Here is an 18,464-nt window from a genome sequence, read left to right as displayed (position 1 = left end):
TGAGGCGTTCGAAGGGGCGGGAGGCCGTCACCAGGTGGGCCTTGTCTGGCCGATAGAAGTGCGGTTTGCACTCTGCGCAGATTTGGCAGTCCCTGGTCATGGCCCTGACCTCCTCGGTGGAGTAGGGCAGGTTGCGGACCTTGATGAAGTGGAGAAGCCGGGTGACCCCCGGATGACAGAGGTCGTTGTGGATAGCCCGTAACCGGTCCGCTTGCACATTGGCGCAGATACCGCGGGACAGGGCATCTGGGGGTTCATTGGTCTTCCCAGGACGATACAAGATCTTGTAGTTATAGGTGGAGAGCTCAATCCTCCACCGCAAAATCTTGTCGTTCTTAATTTTGCCCCACTGTGTGTTAAACATGAAGGCAACTGACCGTTGGTCTGTGAGGAGAGTGAATCTCCTGCCGGCCAGGTAATGTCTCCAGTGTCGCACAGCCTCTACAATGGCTTGCGCCTCCTTTTCGACAGAGGAGTGTCGAATCTCAGAGGCATGGAGGGTACGGGAGAAAAAGGCGACAGGCCTCCCTGCCTGGTGAAGAGTGGCTGCCAAGGCAAAGTCTGACGCATCGATCTCCACTTGGAACGGGATGGATTTGTCCACAGCGTGCATCGTGGCATGGGCAATGTCGGTTCTGATACGGTTGAAGGCCAGGCGAGCCTCAGCTGTCAGGGAAAAAGTAGTGGACTTAATAAGTGGGCGGGCCTTGTCCGCGTAATTGGAGACCCACTGGACATAGTAAGAAAAGAACCCCAGGCATCTCTTCAGGGCCTTGGGGCAGTGGGGAAGGGGGAGCTGCAGGAGGGGACGCATGCGGTTGGGGTCAAGTCCTAGGACTCCGTTTTCCACGACATAGCCGAGGATGGCTAGCCGGGTTGTGCGGGAAACGCATTTCTCCTTATTGTATGTCAAGTTAAGGAGTTGGGCGGTGCGGAGGAATTTTCTAAGATTGGCGTCGTGGTCCTGCAGGTTATGGCCGCAGATGGTGACATTATCCAAGTACAGGAACATGGCCCGCAGCCCGTACTGGTCGACCATTTGGTCCATCGTTCGTTGGAAAACCGAAACCCCATTGGAGACGCCGAAGGGAACCCTGAGGAAATGGAAGAGGCGGCCGTCTGCCTCAAAGACAGTGTATTGGCGGTCCTCTGGGCGGATAGGGAGCTGGTGGTACGCGGACTTCAAGTCTACCGTGGAAAAGACTCGGTAATGCGCAATCTGATTGACCATGTCAGATATGCGGGGCAGGGAGTACGCATCGAGCTGCGTGAACCGGTTGATCGTCTGACTGTAGTCGACTACCATCAGGTTCTTCTCCCCGGTCCTGACGACCACCACTTGTGCTCTCCAGGGGCTGTTACTGGCCTCAATGATCCCTTCCCTCAGGATCCGCTGGACCTCTGACCTGATGAAGGCCTTGTCTTGAGCACTGTACCGTCTGCTCCGGGTGGCGACGGGCTTACAGTCTGGGGTGAGCTTCGCGAAGAGCGAGGGAGGGGCAACCTTCAGGGTCGTGAGGCTGCAGATGGTGAGAGGGGGCAAGGGTCCCCCGAACGTTAAGGTCAGGCTTCGGAGGTTGCATTGAAAGTCTAAACCTAGTAGCAGAATTGGAGGAGGACGTAAAGCTTGAAATCGGCATACGAGACGCCCTGTATCGCAAGGTTAGCGATGCAATACCCCGGATCTGCACGGAATGTGATCCGGAAGCAAGGGAGATGGTTTGTGAGACGGGGAGGACCCGGAGGGAGCAGCGCCTTACCATATCCGGGTGAACAAAGCTATCTGTGCTCCCGGAGTCGACGAGGCAGGACGTCTCCTGTCCACTGAGTTGGACGGTCATCATGGGGTTTTGAAGGTGATATGGCCGGGACTGGTCGAGCTGAATCGAGCTGAGTTGCGGATGACCGGTAGCGGCTGTCGCGGGATGGTTCCAACATGGCGGCCACGATGAGACGCATGTGGTGGGCGGCGTCGAGGATGTCGGCCAAAATGGCGGCCCCCACCGGTCGCACGTGGCGGGCGTCGTCGAGGATGTTGGCCAAAATGGCGGCCCCCACCGGTCGCACGTGGCGGGCGTCATCGAAGATGCCGACCAAGATGGCTGCCCCCACTGGTCGCACGAGGCGGACGACGCGTCAGAAGAGGGCGGGCCCTACGATGCCACGCTGCGGGGTCTGTGAGCCTCAGGCCGGGCCTGGCAGGCTTTTGATTTTTGGACTTTAGGTCGGGCCAGGCATACCTTAGCAAAGTGCCCTTTCTTGCCACACTCGTTGCAGGTCGCGTTTCGAGCTGGGCAACGCTGCCTGGGGTGCTGGCCCTGCCCGCAGAAGTAACAATACGGCCCTCTGGAGCTGGCTGGCTGCCGCACGGCGCAGGTAAGGGGCACGCCCGGGTTGGGCGATGGCTGCGCCTCCGACGCCCCGAGGATGCCGCGTGGTCGGATGGAAAGGCCTCCATGCTCTGGAAGGCCACTTCCAGCGAGGTAGCTATTTTCACCGTCTCCTCGAGGTCGAGGGACCCTTTCTCGAGAAGCCATTGCCGGATGTAGCTGGACCTGACTCCTGCCACATAGGTGTCTCGGATCATCAGCTCTGCGTGCTGTACTGCCGTGACCGACTGGCAGTTACAACTCCAGACGAGTACCCTCAGTTCGCGCAGATATTCAGCCAGCGACTCACCCTGGCGCTGACGGCGCGTGGTCAGGAGGTGTCGAGCGAGTACCTCGTTCACTGGCCTCACAAACTGTCCTTTGAGCAGCTCCATTGCCTCCGTGTACGAGGCCGCGTCCCTGATTTGCCGAAAAATCCTGTGGCTCACCCGGGCGTTGAGGAGACGCTGTTTGAGTACCGGGGAGACCACGGCGGCTGTGGAGTCGAGGTAGGCCTCGAAGCAACTGAGCCAATGCTCGAAGATAGCCGTAGCTTCAGCTGCCTGCGGGTCGAGTTCAAGACGATCAGGTTTCAGAGCGGCGTCCATTGTGAAAACAAACTAGTTGATTAAATTGATGACCATCAATTCAGTCGAGACAGTTTGTACCAAAGAACAGTGGTTTTAATCAACTAGATGTGTGCCAACCTGTAGCTTCTCCCGCACTGAGAGCCTGTCTCAGATCGGCCGGTTATATACCTCCTCAGAGGGGCGGAGCCACAGGCGGGGCCAACAGCAGCATCAACACAACAATTCAACAGCAACAGTAACAGCAACAACAGTAAGTATGTACAATAGTGGATGTCGGTGATAATAGTAATTATAGAACAACAGTGAGTATATACAATAGCCATACGTAGCTCACCACATGAATCTTCTTTGCTTCCTACAACAAAGGGAACTGGTGTGTGATCCAATTATTTTAACGTATACTTCCTGCCTGCTTTGGTTTAGTTTGCATTATTTTTAAATATCTGCTCCCCTCATATATTTAGGGCATGAGGGATGGCATCAAATGCTGGCCTAGCCAGTGAAAGCCACATCCTGTCGTAATGAATGGAAAAAAGGCTCAATGACATAACCTTACCTGAGAAGATAGACCTGCTCTGGGCCTCCATCGCTGTTGTTGGCCAGTAGAAGGTAAACAGGAACAGCCTCCAAGTGGTTCACAGCCAGATGTTTTGAAAATTAACTCGCCCCCTATCTTTGTCCGGAACATACGGAATGTATCTCTGTGTCGTAGCAGAATCGAATTGGAGCAGAATTCTTCCACCAGTAACTTGGATTTGTTTGGCATCTTGAATGAAGCAAAATATCCCGAGGGGCTTCACAGGATCCATTATCCAAACAATGTTGACAGCAAATCACAAAAGGAAATATTGGCATAGGAGGCATTGGAGGAGAGAGAGAGGTGGCGAGGTTGAGGAAGGAAAACCCTTGGGCTTTGGGCCTCACCACCTGAAGTCATGGCCACCAGAGATAGACTAGGAAAATCTGAAAAATTCAAGTTGCCAGAATTAGGGGGCACTGATATCTTGGAGATATGTAGAGCTGGAGCAGATTACACTGATCTCAGGCTGTCAGGCCACAAAGTGATTTGAAAAGGCAATTAATAATATTAAAGTTGTGGCTTGTTGGAGCAGCAGTCTATGTCTTGATATCAAGGCAGCGTTTGACGAGTATGGCATCAAGGAGCACCAGCAAAACTGGAGTCAATGAGAATTTTGGGGAAAGCTTGTGATGTGCCATCAATGATGACAGACGAGAGTCGGAAGAGTAAACTGCGGCTTTAATCAGCTAAAAGATACCTGCTGGCAGCCGGACCCAGAATGAGGGCAGGGCTGGAGGTTAGCCACCTTTATACTTGAGCCCGAGGGGCGGAGCCAGCAGGGACAAATCCAGACATGTAACAAACAGTAAGAACAGTAAGTACAATAAGTAAGAACAGTAAGTACAATATAATACAGTGGTTTACCACATTCACCCCCTGTTAAAAAAGAGTCCGGCGGGGGTGAAGTGGACGGGTTGAATTAGAGATCGAGTCTGTCGGGGGCTTTGATTTTCTGCTGTGATCGCTTCAGTCCCGGCTGTGGTGAGGACACTGGTGTTGGATGAAGTGTTGAGGCCTGCGTGTCCAGGAGTGTGTCGTCTTCCGGATAAGTAGCAACGGAGGGAGACTGTGTAGAGTCGGGGGTAGTGGTGATGGTCGCTGGGGAACCTACGGGTGCCAATTCCCGAAGGGAGACTGTATCCTCCTGCCCGTCATGGTGTGCCACGGAGGCATATTGGGGGTTAGCATGGAGGAGAAGGACCCGTTCGACCAGGGGATCCGACTTGTGACTCCTCGCATGCTTCCGGAGGAGGACGGGCCCTGGAAACATCAGCCAGGACGGGAGCGAGACCCCTGAGGTGGACTTCCTAGGGAAGACAAACATTCCCTCGTGAGGTGTCGCATTGGTGGCGGTACACATGAGCGACCGGATGGAGTGGAGTGCATCGGGAAGGACCTGCCAGCGGGAGACAGGGAGATGTCTAGACCGTAGGGCAAGAAGGACGGCCTTCCAGACCGTCACGTTCTCCCTCTCCACCTGTCCGTTTCCCCGGGGGTTGTAGCTGGTAGTCCTGCTTGAGGCGATGCCCTTGCTAAGCAGGAACTGACGCAGCTCTTCACTCATGAAGGAGGAACCCCGATCGCTATGGATGTAAGTGGGGAAACCGAACAAGGTGAAGAGGCCGTGCAGGGCCTTGACGACTGTGGCAGAGGTCATGTCAGGGCACAGGATGGCGAAAGGGAAACGTGAGTACGCATCAACGATGTTGAGAAAGTACACATTACGGTCAGTGAAGGGGAGGGGCCCTTTGAAATCGATGCTGAGGCGCTCAAAGGGGTGGGAGGCCTTTGCCAGGTGTGCTCTGTCCGGCCGATAGAAGTGCGGTTTGCACTCCGCGCAGACCTGGCTGTCCCTGGTCATGGTCCTGAACTCCTTGATGGAGTAGGGCAGGTTGTGGGCCTTGATAAAAATGAAAAAAACGGGTGACCCCCGGGTAACAGAGGTCATTGTGGAGGGCCCGAAGTCGGTCTACTTGTGCGCTGGCACATGTACCGCGGGATAGGGCATCTGGGGGCTCATTGAGCTTCCCAGGCCGATACAAGATATCATAATTATAGGTGGAGAGTTCGATCCTCCACCTTAGGATCTTGCCATTCTTGATCTTGCCCCACTGTGTGTTATTAAACATGAAGGCAACCGACTGTTGGTCAGTGAGGAGAGTGAATCGCCTGCCGGCCAGGTAATGCCTCCAATGTCGCACAGCTTCCACAATGGCCTGGGCTTCCTTTTCGACGGAGGAGTGTCGAATTTCGGATCCCTGGAGGGCACGGGAGAAGAAAGCCAGGGGCCTGCCCGCCTGGTTGAGGGTAGCGGCCAGAGCAAAGTCAGTCGCATCGCTCTCCACCTGGAACGGGATGGACTCGTCCACAGCGTGCATCACGGCTTTGGCAATGTCTGTTTTGATGCGGTTGAAGGCCAGGCGGGCCTCAGCCGTCAGGGGAAAAATGGTGGATTTGATAAGTGGACGGGCCTTGTCCGCATAATTGGGGACCCACTGGGCATAATAGGAAAAGAACCCCAGGCATCTCCTCAGGGCCTTGGGGCAGTGGAGGAGTGGAAGTTCCAGGAGAGGGGGCATGTGGTCGGGACCGGGCCCTAGGACTCTCTTTTCCACAACGTAGCCAAGTGGGGTAGGCGGGTTGTGCAGAAAACGCATTTCCCCTTATTATACGTGAAGTTAAGGAGCTTGGCTGTGTGGAGGAAATGTTGGACGTTAGCGTCATGGTCCTGCTGGTCATGGCCGCAGATGGTGACATTATCCAGATACGGGATCGTGGCCTGCAGCCCGTACTGGTCAACCATTCGGTCCATCTCCAGTTGGAAGACCGAGACCCCATTGGTGACGCCGAAGGGGACCCTGAGGAAGTGGTAGAGGCGGCCATCTGCCTCAAAGGCAGTGAATTGGCGGTCCTCCGGGCGGATAGGAAGCTGGTGGTACGCGGACTTCAAGTTAATAGTGGAGAAGACTCGGTTCTGCGCAATCTGATTGACCATGTCAAATATGCGGGGGAGAGGGTACGCATCGAGCTGCGTGTACCGGTTGATCGTCTGACTGTACTCGATGACCATCCGGTGCTTCTCCCCAGTCTTGACGACCACCACTTGGGTTCTCCAGGGGCTAGTACTGGCGTCTATGGCCCCTTCCCGCAGGAGTCACTGGACCTCCGACCTGATAAAGGCCCTGTCCCAAGCACTGTATCGTCTGCTCCTAGTGGCGACGGGCTTACAGTCCGGGGTGAGGTTAGCAAAGAGAGGGGGTGGGGCGACCTTAAGGGTCGAGAGGCTACAGATGGTGAGAGGGGGCAGGGGTCCATCGAACTCCAAGGTAAGACCTTTGAGGTGGCATTGGAAATCTAGACCTAGTAGCAGGGCAGCGCAGAGTTGGGGAGGACGTAGAGCTTGACATTTTTGTACTCAACGCCCCGTACTGTAAGGGTTGCCACACAGTACCCACGGACTTCCACGGAATGTGATTCGGAAGCCAGGGAGATTTTCTGGGTCGCGGGTAAAATTGGGAGGGAGCAGCGCCGTACCGTATCTGGGTGAATGAAACTCTCCGTGCTCCCGGAGTCGAAGAGGCAGGTCGTCTCGTGGCCGTTGATCCGGACGGCCATCATGGATTTAGTGAGGTGATGAGGTCGAGATTGGTCGAGGGTGATGAAGGTGAGCTTTGGAAGGTGGGTGGGCTGATCGAAGGTAGCGGAGGCCTGCGTACGATCTGGTGAGCAGGGGTCCCGGGAGGCGGAGGGGTGATTCCAAGATGGCGGCCCCCACCGGTGGCACGTGGCGGGTGGCGTCAAAGATGGCGGCCCCACGGGTCGCACGTGGCGGGTGGCGTCGAAGATGGCGGCCAAGATGGCGGCCCCCACGGGTCGCATGTGGCGGGTGGCGTCGAAGATGGCGCCCCCCAAGGGTCGCACGTGGCAGATGACGTGGAAGATGGGAGCGGTCCCCGCGGGCTACACGCAGCGCTGCTGGGTTTAGAAACAGGTCGGGCCTGGCAGACTTTAGAGAAGTGGCCCTTCTTTCTGCACCTGTTGCAGATCACGCTCCTCGCTGGGCAGCGTTCTCTGGGGTGCTTCCCCTGGCCACAGAAGTAACATTTCGGGCCTCCGGAGTTGGCGGGTTGCTGCACGGCACAGGCTTGCGGCGCCCCTGGGTCAGGTGATGGCGGCGCCCACGACGCCCACGAGGATGCCGCGTGGTCGGAGGTGTAGCATCCGTGTTATGGAAGGCCACTTCCAACAAGTCCGAGAGCTGTACTGTGTCTTGGAGGTCGAGTGTACCGCCTTCCAGTAGGCGCTGGCGGATGTAATTAGATTTTATGCCTGCGACATAGGCAATTCGGTGTGCTTGACAGCCGATACCGCCTTACAACTGCTGTTCCGGCCGAGTACCCGCAAAGCGCGCAGAAATTCAGCTTGCGATTCTCCGGGGCGCTGTCGCCTCGTGGCAAGGAGATGCCTAGCGTACACCTTGTTGATGTCCTTAACATACTGCACCTTCAACAGCGTTATCGCATCCTCGTACGAGGTAGCGTTCCTGATAAGAAGGAAAACTTGCGGGCTCACCCGGGAGTTGAGGACTCGCAGCTTGTGGGTCTCAGCGACGGCGGAGGAATCAATGTAAGATTCAAAGCAGCTTAGCCAGTGTTCAAACGTGGCAGTGGGGTCGGCTGCTTGGGGGTCCAGCTCTAGGCGATCAGGCTTGAGCGATAGATCCATCTTAAACTTTTAGCTGATTAAATTGATGTACCATCAATGACGACAGACGAGAGTCGGAAGAGTAAACTGTGGCTTTAATCAGCTAAAAGATACCTGCTGGCAGCCGGACCCAGAATGAGGGCAGGGCTGGAGGTTAGCCACCTTTATACTTGAGCCCGAGGGGCGGAGCCAGCAGGGACAAACCCAGACATGTAACAAACAGTAAGAACAGTAAGTACAATAAGTAAGAACAGTAAGTACAATATAATACAGTGGTTTACCACAGCTTGCCACAGATTGGAGTCATACCTGACACAAAGGAAGATGGTTCTGGTTGTTGGAGGTCAATCGTCTCTGTCCCAGGACATCACTGCAGGAATTCCTCAGGGAACTAGGCCCAAACATCTTCAGCTGCTTCATCATGAAGTCAGAAGTGGAGATTTTTGCAGATGATTGCACCGTTCGCGACTCCTCAGAAAATGAAGCAGTCCATGTCCAAATGCAGCAAGACCTGGACAATATCCAGGCTTGGGCTGATGAATGGCAAGTTGCATTCACGGCACACAAGGGCCAGGCAGTGACCATCTGCAATAAGAGAGAACCTAATGATCATCCTGTGACATTCAATGGCATTACCTTCTGTGAATCCCCCACTATTAAAATCTTGGGGTTTACCCTCGACCAGAAACTGAACTGGACTAGCTATACAAATACTGTGGCTACAGGAGCAGGTCAGAGGCTAGGCGAGTAACTCACCTTCTGACCCTCCAAAGCCTGTGCCCCAGCGACAAGGCACAAGTCAGGAGTGTAATGACAGTTCTCCCCTTGCCTGGATAAGTGCCGTTACACCAGTCAAGAAGCTTGACACCATCCAGGACAAAGCAGCTCGCTTGATTGGTACCCCATCCACAAACATTCACTCCCTCCACTATTGACACATAGTAGCAGCCGTGTGTACCATCCAGACGGTGAACTGCAGGAACTCACCAAAGCTCCTTCGATAGCACCTTCCAAACCAATGACCACTACCATCTAGAAGATCAAAGGCAGAAGACACAAGGGAACACCACCACCTGGAATTTCCGCTACAAGCCACTGACTATCCTAAATTGGAAATATATCGCTGTTCCTTCACTGTCGCTGGGTCAAAATCCTGGAACTCCCTCCCTAACAGCACTGTGGATGCACCTACAGCACATGGACTTGTAGTGGTTTAAAAAGGCAGCTCGCCACTACCTTCTCAAGGGCAATTGGGAATGGACAATAAATGTTGGCCTAGTCAGCAATGCCCACATGCCTTGAATGAATTTTTAAAAAGTTAGGATTTGGGCGGCAGTGATTTGGGGGAGAGCAAGTTTGCAGAGCTGAAGGCCAGTCAGGAGCGAATTGGCATACCGACTGAACAGTGTCAGCATGTCCTAGGGCAGATGATCAAACAGATGATGGACTGATAGTAGAGTGGTTTGCAGCTACAATCTTTTTGTAGCTGACATTCTCGAGAGCCATGTTTCAATGCATTCTCTCGATACCTCTCTCTGGTTATTGTAGCATCATTAGTAATCAGCTGCAGAACTACAAGGGCAGAATAAAAATCGAAAATGCTGAAATTACTCCGCATCTGCGGAGCAGGAACCAGAGTTCAAAAGCCAATAACTCCCCCAAATGCTGCCTAACCTCCTGCATATTTTCAGCATTTTCTGCTTCAAGTTCAGATTTCCAGCATCCACAATATTTTGCCTTTTAAGTAAGGCAAAATGCTGTGAAAAAGTACCCCAGCACGTAACAAATCTTGACACTAATACAATATGTTGCGACTTGTATTTTAGAAAGAAACTTTCAGAAATATTTCATGACTGTTACTGTGAAACGCCCCTGGTCGCCACATTCCAGTGCCTGTTCAGGTACACTGAGGGAGAATTCAGAGTGTCCAAATTACCTAACAGCGGGCGAGATTCTCCGACCCCCCGCCGGGTCGGAGAATCGCCGGGGGCTGTCGTGATCCCACCCCCGCCAGTTGCCGAAGTCTCCGTCACCGGAGATTCGGCGGGGGCGGGAATCGCGCCGCGTCGGTTGGCGGCCCCCCCCGCGCGATTCTCCGGCCCGAATGGGCCGAAGTCCCGCTGCTAAAATGCCTGTCCCGCCGGCGTAAATTAAACCACCTACCTTACCGGCGGGAAAAGGCGGCGCGGGCGGGCTCCGGGGTCCTGGGGGGGCGCGGGGCGATCTGGCCCCGGGGGGTGCCCCCACGGTGGCCTGGCCCGCGATCGGGGCCCACCGATCCGCGGGTGGGCCTGTGCCGTGGGGGCACTCTTTCCCTTCCGCCTCCGCCACGGTCTCCACCATGGCGGAGGCGGAAGAGACTCTCTCCACTGTGCATGCGTGGGAAGCTGTCAGCGGCCGCTAACGCTCCCGCGCATGCGCCGCCCGGAGATGTCATTTCCGCACCAGCTGGCGGGGCACCAAAGGCCTTTTCCGCCAGCTGGCGGGGCGGAAATTCGTCCGGCGCGGGCCTAGCCCCTTAAGGTTGGGGCTCGGCCCCCAAAGATGCGGAGCATTCCGCACCTTTGGGGCGGCGCGATGCCTGTCTGATTTGCGCCGTTTTGGGCGCCAGTCGGGGGACATCGCGCCGTTTCCGGAGAATTTCACCCAGCATGTCTTTCGGGACTTGTGGGAGGAAATCGGAGCACCTGGAGGAAACCCACGCAGACATGGGGAAAATGTGCAGACTCCACACAGTGACCCAAGTCGGGAATCGAACCCAGGTCCCTGGCGCTGTGAAGCAGGTCTAAATTCTAATGTTTGAAATGGTTTGGAAATGGTTTTCATTTTGCCTTGTGACTATCTTTCAAGAAGCTGCTGAAATGATCCAAGGACTGTGTTATTTGTCTAGAATGTAGACTCTGCAGTATGTATGCAGAAGCTGGCAAACCAGCAGTGCAGAAATTCCAAGGAAATGTGTAACTGCTTTGAAGATATTTTGGACATCCCAATAGCAAGTTAAAGCCAAAAATGCCCTGGCAAATAAACAAGGCTACAGGAAAAGGAATATTGATTGAATCAAGCAGTGTTCCTTAGGGTTGTGGGTTCAAGTCCCACTCCGGGACTTGACCACAAAAGCAAAGACTCGCTCTCTCATGCAGTGTTGCAGGAGTACTGCGCAGTTGGAATTGCGGCCTTTGCAGGAGGTATTAAATTGAGGTATTATCAAGCCTTTAGGGTGGATATAAAAGATCCCGTGGCACTATTTTGAAGAAGAACTGAAGAGTCTCCGGTGTTCTGTCCAATATTTATCCCTCAATCAACAGCACAAAACCAGATTACCTGACCATTATTACATCACTATTTATTATTATTATTTGTGGGAGTTTGCAGTGGGCAAATTGGTCTTTCCTGCATTACAACAGTACTTCAAAAACACAAGATTGGCTATAAGCACTTTGATATGTCCTGTCATTGTGAAAGGCGCTATATGAATACAAATCTTCCTTTTGGAGCACGGACGGTCTTGTCAATTACAGGAATGGGCAGGGATATTGTGCTGTAGCGGGCAGATGATAACGGGCTGTTTGGTTAAACTATAATGCCCCTGTACTGATGCTATGTATCTTTAATAGGACTTTAAAGATGATGTGCTGCGTTTTCAGATGATGTTCAAACACTCGCCCAACACAGAGCTGTTTGTGGTAGTTGGGAATCACGATATTGGCTTCCACTATGAGTAAGTATGCTGCCATACAACAATTTCAGCTGCACCCACATAAGGTGGGGCTATTGTAATCCATCTTTCTGCCTGTCGATCGTCTGTCTATTAAGGGGACCATTTCAGAAATACTCCCCCAGTTATGGTGAAATTGTTAATTTGGGCGCAAGTGGTAAATGTCTGAAAGCAATCTCAAATATTTTTGATCTGAATTAAACCTCATCAGAAGATTCAAACGTTATAAATTTCTCATATCTTTTCAGACTCCACACCTCTTTAAAGATGACTTATCTCTTTAAAATGGAACTGACCTGCCTTTGAAGTTCATTTTTACATGGCTCTATGTTTTCAGAAAAAAGGTTAATGTCGCTGACATTGTTAATGGAAAATTATTTTAAGAGGTTTCAAAAATTATTTGCAACTAACGTAAAACAGCTGGAGGGAAGCATCCACTGGATGACTACAAGATACTGTTAGCGGAGCGAAGGGAATTATCCTGAATTTTAAAAAAAATTTCAAAGAGCAGTAGGTGAGAGGGCAGCATGGTGCTCTGAGAAGTGATCAATCAGCCTGCGTATCGAGCAGATAATACTCAGGACCTCAACGGCTATAGGTGATAAAATTAAAATCATTGAGATTAAACTTTAAAAGTATTTTTATCCAGAACTTCATTATTTCCCTTGAATGCCAGCCGAGCCATGTGGAGGCAGAGACTGATTTAGAAGCATAGAAACAGCAGGCAGTTCAGCCCCTTTAGACCAGGGATGTACTTCTGAGGCTGCATAAGGCTCTGGTCAGACCCCGTTTGGAGTATTGTGAGCAGTTTTGGGCCCCGTATCTCAGGAAGGATGTGCTGGCCTTGGAAAGGGTCCAGGGGAGGTTCACAAGAATGATCCCTGGAATGAAGAGCTTGTCGTATGAGGAACGGTTGAGAACTATGGGTCTGTGCTCCGAGTTTAGAAGGATGAGAGGGGATCTTTTTGAACAATACAGGATACCGTGAGGCCTGGATAGAGTGGATGTGGAGACGATGTTTCCACCTGTAGGAAAAACTAGAACCAGAGGACACCATCTCAGACTAAAGCGACGATCCTTAAAACTGAGTTGAGGAGGGGTTTCTTCAGCCAGAGGGTGGTGAATCTGTGGAACTCTTTACCGCAGAAGGCTGTAGAGGCCAAATCACTGAGTGTCTTTAAGACAGCGACAGATAGGTTCTTGATTAATAAGGGGTGATGGGTATGAGAAAAATATCAGCCATGATTGAATGGCAGAGCAGACTCGATGGGCCGAGTGGCCTAATTCTGCTCTTATGTCTTCTGGGCCGGAATTCTCCGCTAACCGGCGCCAAGGAGTGGTGTGAATCACTCCGGCCACGGGCCGCCCGGAAGGTGCGGAATCCTCGGCACCTTCAGGGGCTAGGCCGGCGCCGGCAGGGTTGGCGCTGCGCCAACCGGCGCCGAAGGGCCTCCGCCGGCCGGCGCGAGTTGGCGCATGCGCAAGAGCGCCAGCGTGTTCTGGCGCATGCACAGGGGGTTTCTTCTCTGCTCCGGCCATGGCGCAGCTTTACAGCGGCCGACGTGGCTGGAAAGAGTGCCCCCACGGCAAAGGCTCGCCCACAGATCGGTGGGCCCTGATCACGGGTCAGGCCACCGTGGTGGCCCCCCCCCCCACCGGGGCCGGATCCCCCCGCGAGGACTCTGGAGGTGGCCCGCAGAGCCAGGCCCCGCCGGTACGGACCTGTGTAATCTACGCCGGCGGGACTGGCCGAAAACGGGTGGCCGCTCGGCACATCGGGGAGCGGAGAATTGCCCGGGGGGGGCCGCTGACCAGGGTTCCGACCGGCACGGCGCGGTTCACGTTCCCGCCAAAAAAACGGCGCCGGAGAATTCGGCAGGGGGGATTCACGCTGCCCCCCGATGATTCTCCAACCCGGCGAGGGGTCGGAGAATCCCGCCCACGGTCTTTAGCCTGTTCCACGTTTGGTGAGATCTGTATCTTAACTCCATCTACCCGCCTTGGTTCTGTCAATCTTTTAAAATACTTACCTCACAAAATCTATCAATTGACCCTCGGCCCCAGCAGCTTTTTAGGGGAAGTGGCTTCCAAATTTCCACAACGCTGTGTGTTAAAATGTTATGCCTCCTTCCCCTGGACTCACCCATCAGTGGAAATAATTTCTCTGTATCTACCTCGTCATATTCTTTAGTCACGTTAATCTAATTTGATCACCATTAATCCTCTATCTGCAAACCTAGCCTGTGCGACCTGCCCTCATCATTTAACCTTTTAAACCGTGTCTTTCTGGTGAATCTGATCTCCACGGTCTCCACGCACAGCATATCCTTCGTTTGCCAGGCTGGGTGTTGGACCTGTGGGGGCAATTAAGACCCACATGTGGTGCAGTGGTTCGCACAGCTGCCTCACAGCGCCAAGGATCCAGGTTCGATTCCAGCCTCGGGTGACTGTCTGTGGTGTTTGCACTTTCTCCCCGTGTCTGTGTGGGTTTCCTCCGGGAGCTCCGGTTTCTTCCGGGTGCTCCGGTTTCCTCCGGGAGCTCCAGTTTCCTCCCACAGTCCAAAGATGTGTAGGTTAGGTGGATTGGCATGATATAATTTCCCCACAGTGTCCAGGGATGTACAGGTTAGGTGGGATTACGGGGATAGGGTGGGGGAGTGGGCCTGGATAGGATGCTCCTTCGGAGGATTGGTGCAGACTCGATGGGCTGAATGGCCTTCTTATGCACTGCAGAAATTCTGTGGATATCAAAAAGCACAGAACAAGTGGCAAAACCAGGAATTCTAGGCGTCCTGACTAAAACTGCTCTTCCACCTGCTCACAGAAACCGCCTCAGTCAAAGCAGGAAGTGTGAACTATTCAATGTAAATCTGGACAGAAAGATCGGAACATGGGAGCGAGATAAAAGAAATGAAAGGAAAATAAAAATAAATATTCAACTTTTTAAACGTTACTCTTTAAAAACAAAATAATTATAAATGTCAACTTTCAATGCCGAAGAAGTTGTTGTTTGTTAGTAATTAATATGTATCACTGTTAAAAATTCAATCACAGGTGAATGAAAAAGGGCTAACTTTTTCTAGTGTGTTTGATAGGTAATTAGCTTAACTTCAAGCACTTTGAGCGTTGGAATGCTGCGGGCGGCATGGTAACGCAGTGGTTAGCACTGTTGCTTCACTGCACCAGGGTCCCAGGTTCGATTCCCGGCTAGGGTCTGTGCGGAGTCTGCCCGTTCTCATCGTGTCTGCGTGGGTTTCCTCCGGGTGCTCCGGTTTCCTCCCACAAGTCCCGAAACATGTGCTTCTTAGGTGAATTGGACATTCTGAATTCTACTTCAATGTACCCAGAAGTGTGGCGACTAGGGGATTTTCACCGTAACTTCACTGCTAATGTAGGCCTACTTGTGACAATAATAAAGATTATTATTACCAGTGTAGCAATGCTTGGAGAGGATGATGTGTGGCAGCAACATCTTGCTTTCCACATTTAATTGTGTGGACAACGAAGGTTTCCGTCCAATTTACCCTCCGGCGCTGATAACCTCAGTGTTATTGCTACTGCAAAGTCTGGACCATTGTCCAGGAAATACACGCGAAAGATTAACTCCCTTTGGAAACTGAGCTTCTCTCATTCTCCCAAGCTGAAATGTGAATTGAACCAACACAAATTGTGACTAAATCACAGTGCCAAGTTATCGAGACCGACACTCAAACAGCATGGGCGTCATTCTCCGACCCCCCAGAGGGTCGGAGAATGGCCGTTGGCCGCCGTGAATCCCGCCCCCGCCGGTTGCCGAAGTCTCCGAAGGGAGAAAAGTCGGCGGGGCGTTAATGGCGCCGCTGCTGCGGAGAATGTCACGGGTCTGCGCAAGGCAGCCGATTTTCGGCCTGCCGATATTCTCCCTTCCGGATGGGCCGAAGTCCCGTCGACGTGATGACCGTTCACGTCGACGTGAATCAAACCTCCTTTTCATCGGCGTGACCCGGTGCTCCAGGCTCACGCCGACCAGCGTGGAGGTGAGTGACGGCCTGGAGGGTTGGCTCTGGGCAGGCAATGGCGTGGCCGCAGTCTGATTGCGTGAGGAGAGGTGTGTCTCGGGTTGTGTGTGTGTGTGTGCGGCGGGGGGGGGGTGGTTAGAGTAGGCTGGGCTCCGGGGGAGTGCCGGGAGGGGGTCCGTGCCGGGGTGGAGGTTGGGGGGGGGGGTGTGTCCGTGCCGGGGTGGAGGTTGGGGGTTGGGGGGGGGTCCGTGCTGGGGTGGAGGTTGGGGGGGGTCCGTGCTGGGGTGGTGGTTGGTGGGGGGTCCGTGCCGTGCCGGGGTGGAGGTTGGGAGTTGGGGGGGGGTCCGTGCTGGGGTGGAGGTTGGGGGGGTCCGTGCTGGGGTGGAGGTTGGGGGGGGGGGGGGGGTCCGTGCCGTGCCGGGGTGGAGGTTGGGGGGGGGGTCCGTGCTGGGGTGGAAGTTGGGGGGGGTCCGTGCCGTGCCGGAGTGGAGGTTGGGGGTTGGAGGGGGTCCGTGCCGGGGTGGAGGTTGGGGTGGGGGTCCGTGCTGGGGTGGAGGTTGGGGGTTGGGGGGGTCCGTGCTGGGGTGGAGGTTGGGGGGGGGGTCCGTGCCGTGCCGGGGTGGAGGTTGGGGGGGGGGTCCGTGCCGTGCCGGGGTGGAGGTTGTGGGTTGGGGGGGGTCCGTGCTGGGGTGGAGGTTGTGGGGGGTCCGTGCTGGGGTGGAGGTTGGGGGTTGGGGGGGGTCCGTGCTGGGGTGGAGGTTGGGGAGGGGTCCGTGCCGTGCCGGGGTGGAGGTTGGGGGGGGGGGGGTCCGTGCCGTGCCGGTGTGGAGGTTGGGGGTTGGGGGGGGTCCGTGCTGGGGTGGAGGTTGGGGGGGGGTCCGTGCTGGGGTAGAGGTTGGGGGGGGGGTCCGTGCCGTGCCGGGGTGGAGGTTGGGGGGGGGTCCGTGCTGGGGTGGAGGTTGGGGGGGTCCGTGCCGTGCCGGGGTGGAGGTTGGGGGTTGGGGGGGTCCGTGCCGGGGTGAGGTTGGGGGGGGGGTCCGTGCTGGGGTGGAGGTTGGGGGGGGTCCGTGCCGTGCCGGGGTGGAGGTTGGGGGGGGGGTCCGTGCCGTGCCGGGGTGGAGGTTGGGGGTTGGGGGGGTCCGTGCTGGGGTGGAGGTTGGGGGGGGTGGGGGTCCGTGCTGTGGTGGAGGTTGGGGGGGGTCCGTGCCGTGCCGGGGTGGAGGTTGGGGGGGGTCCGTGCTGGGGTGGAGGTTGGGGGGGGATCCGTGCTGTGCCGGGGTGGAGGTTGGTGGTTGGGGGGGGTCCGTGCCGGGGTGGAGGTTGGGTGGGTGTCCGTGCTGGGGTGGAGGTTGGGGATTGGGGGGGGGTCCGTGCTGGGGTGGAGGTTCGGGGGGGGGTCCGTGCTGGGGTGGAGGTTGGGGGGGGTCCATGCCGTGCCGGTGTGGAGGTTGGGGGGGTCCGTGCTGGGGTGAAGGTTGGGGGGGTCCGTGCCGTGCCGGGGTGGAGGTTGGGGGTTGGGGGGGTCCGTGCCGGGGTGGAGGTTGGGGGGTGGGCCCGTGCTGGGGTGGTGGTTGGGGGGGGTCCGTGCCGTGCTGGGCTGGAGGTTGGGGGTTGGGGGGGGTCCGTGCTGGGGTGGAGGTTGGTGGGGGGTCCGTGCCGTGCCAGGGTGGAGGTTGGGGGGGGGTCCGTGCCGTGCCGGGGTGAAGGTTGGGGGTTGGGGGGGTTCGTGCTGGGGTGGAGGTTGGGGGGGGGTCCGTGCTGGGGTGGAGGTTGGGGGGGTCCGTGCCGTGCCGGGATGGAGGTTGGGGGTTGGGGGGGGTCCGTGCCGGGGTGAGGTTGGGGGTTGGGGGGGGTCCGTGCTGGGGTGGAGTTTGGGGGGGGTCCGTGCCGTGCCGGGGTGGAGGTTGTGGGGGGGTCCGTGCCGTGCCGGGGTGGAGGTTGGGGGGGGGTCCGTGCCGTGCCGGGGTGGAGGTTGGGGGTTGGGGGGGGTCCGTGCTGGGGTGGAGGTTGGGGGGGGGGGGGTCCGTGCTGGGGTGGAGGTTGGGGGAGGTCCGTGCTGTGCCGGGGTGGAGGTTGGGGGGGGGTCCGTGCTGGGGTGGAGGTTGGGGGGGGGTCCGTGCTGGGGTGGAGGTTGGGGGGGGGTCCGTGCCGTGCCGGGGTGGAGGTTGGGGGTTGGGGGGGGTCCGTGCCGGGGTGGAGGTTGGGGGGGGGGTCCGTGCTGGGGTGGAGGTTGGGGGTTGAGGGGGGGTCCGTGCTGGGGTGGAGGTTGGGGGGGGGGTGGTCCGTGCTGGGGTGGAGTTTGGGGGGGGGTCCATGCCGTGCCGGGGTGGAGGTTGGGGGGGGTCCGTGCTGGGGTGGAGGTTGGGGGGGGGTCCGTGCCGTGCCGGGGTGGAGGTTGGGGCTTGGGGGGGGGTCCGTGCCGGGGTGGAGGTTGGGGGGTGGGACGTGCTGGGGTGGAGGTTGGGGGTTGGGGGGGGTCCGTGCTGGGGTGGAGGTTGGTGGGGGGTC

The 18,464-nt window shown here is 56.0% G+C and overlaps 1 protein-coding gene across 2 annotated transcripts in view; it reads left to right on the top strand.

Moving 5' to 3' along the window:
• The window catches only part of LOC140385825 (metallophosphoesterase 1-like), a 145,384-nt gene that overhangs the window by 37,907 nt on the left and 89,013 nt on the right, over positions 1–18,464 (top strand). For both annotated transcript variants that reach the window (XM_072468389.1, XM_072468388.1), the window contains exon 3: positions 11,858–11,961. In XM_072468389.1, coding sequence (XP_072324490.1) covers positions 11,858–11,961 — 104 coding nt within the window. The remainder of the gene's footprint in view (positions 1–11,857; positions 11,962–18,464) is intronic.

Source organism: Scyliorhinus torazame, chromosome 11, assembly GCF_047496885.1.
Source record: "Scyliorhinus torazame isolate Kashiwa2021f chromosome 11, sScyTor2.1, whole genome shotgun sequence".
NCBI lineage: Eukaryota > Metazoa > Chordata > Chondrichthyes > Carcharhiniformes > Scyliorhinidae > Scyliorhinus > Scyliorhinus torazame.
This window is presented reverse-complemented; position numbering and strand designations above follow the sequence as displayed.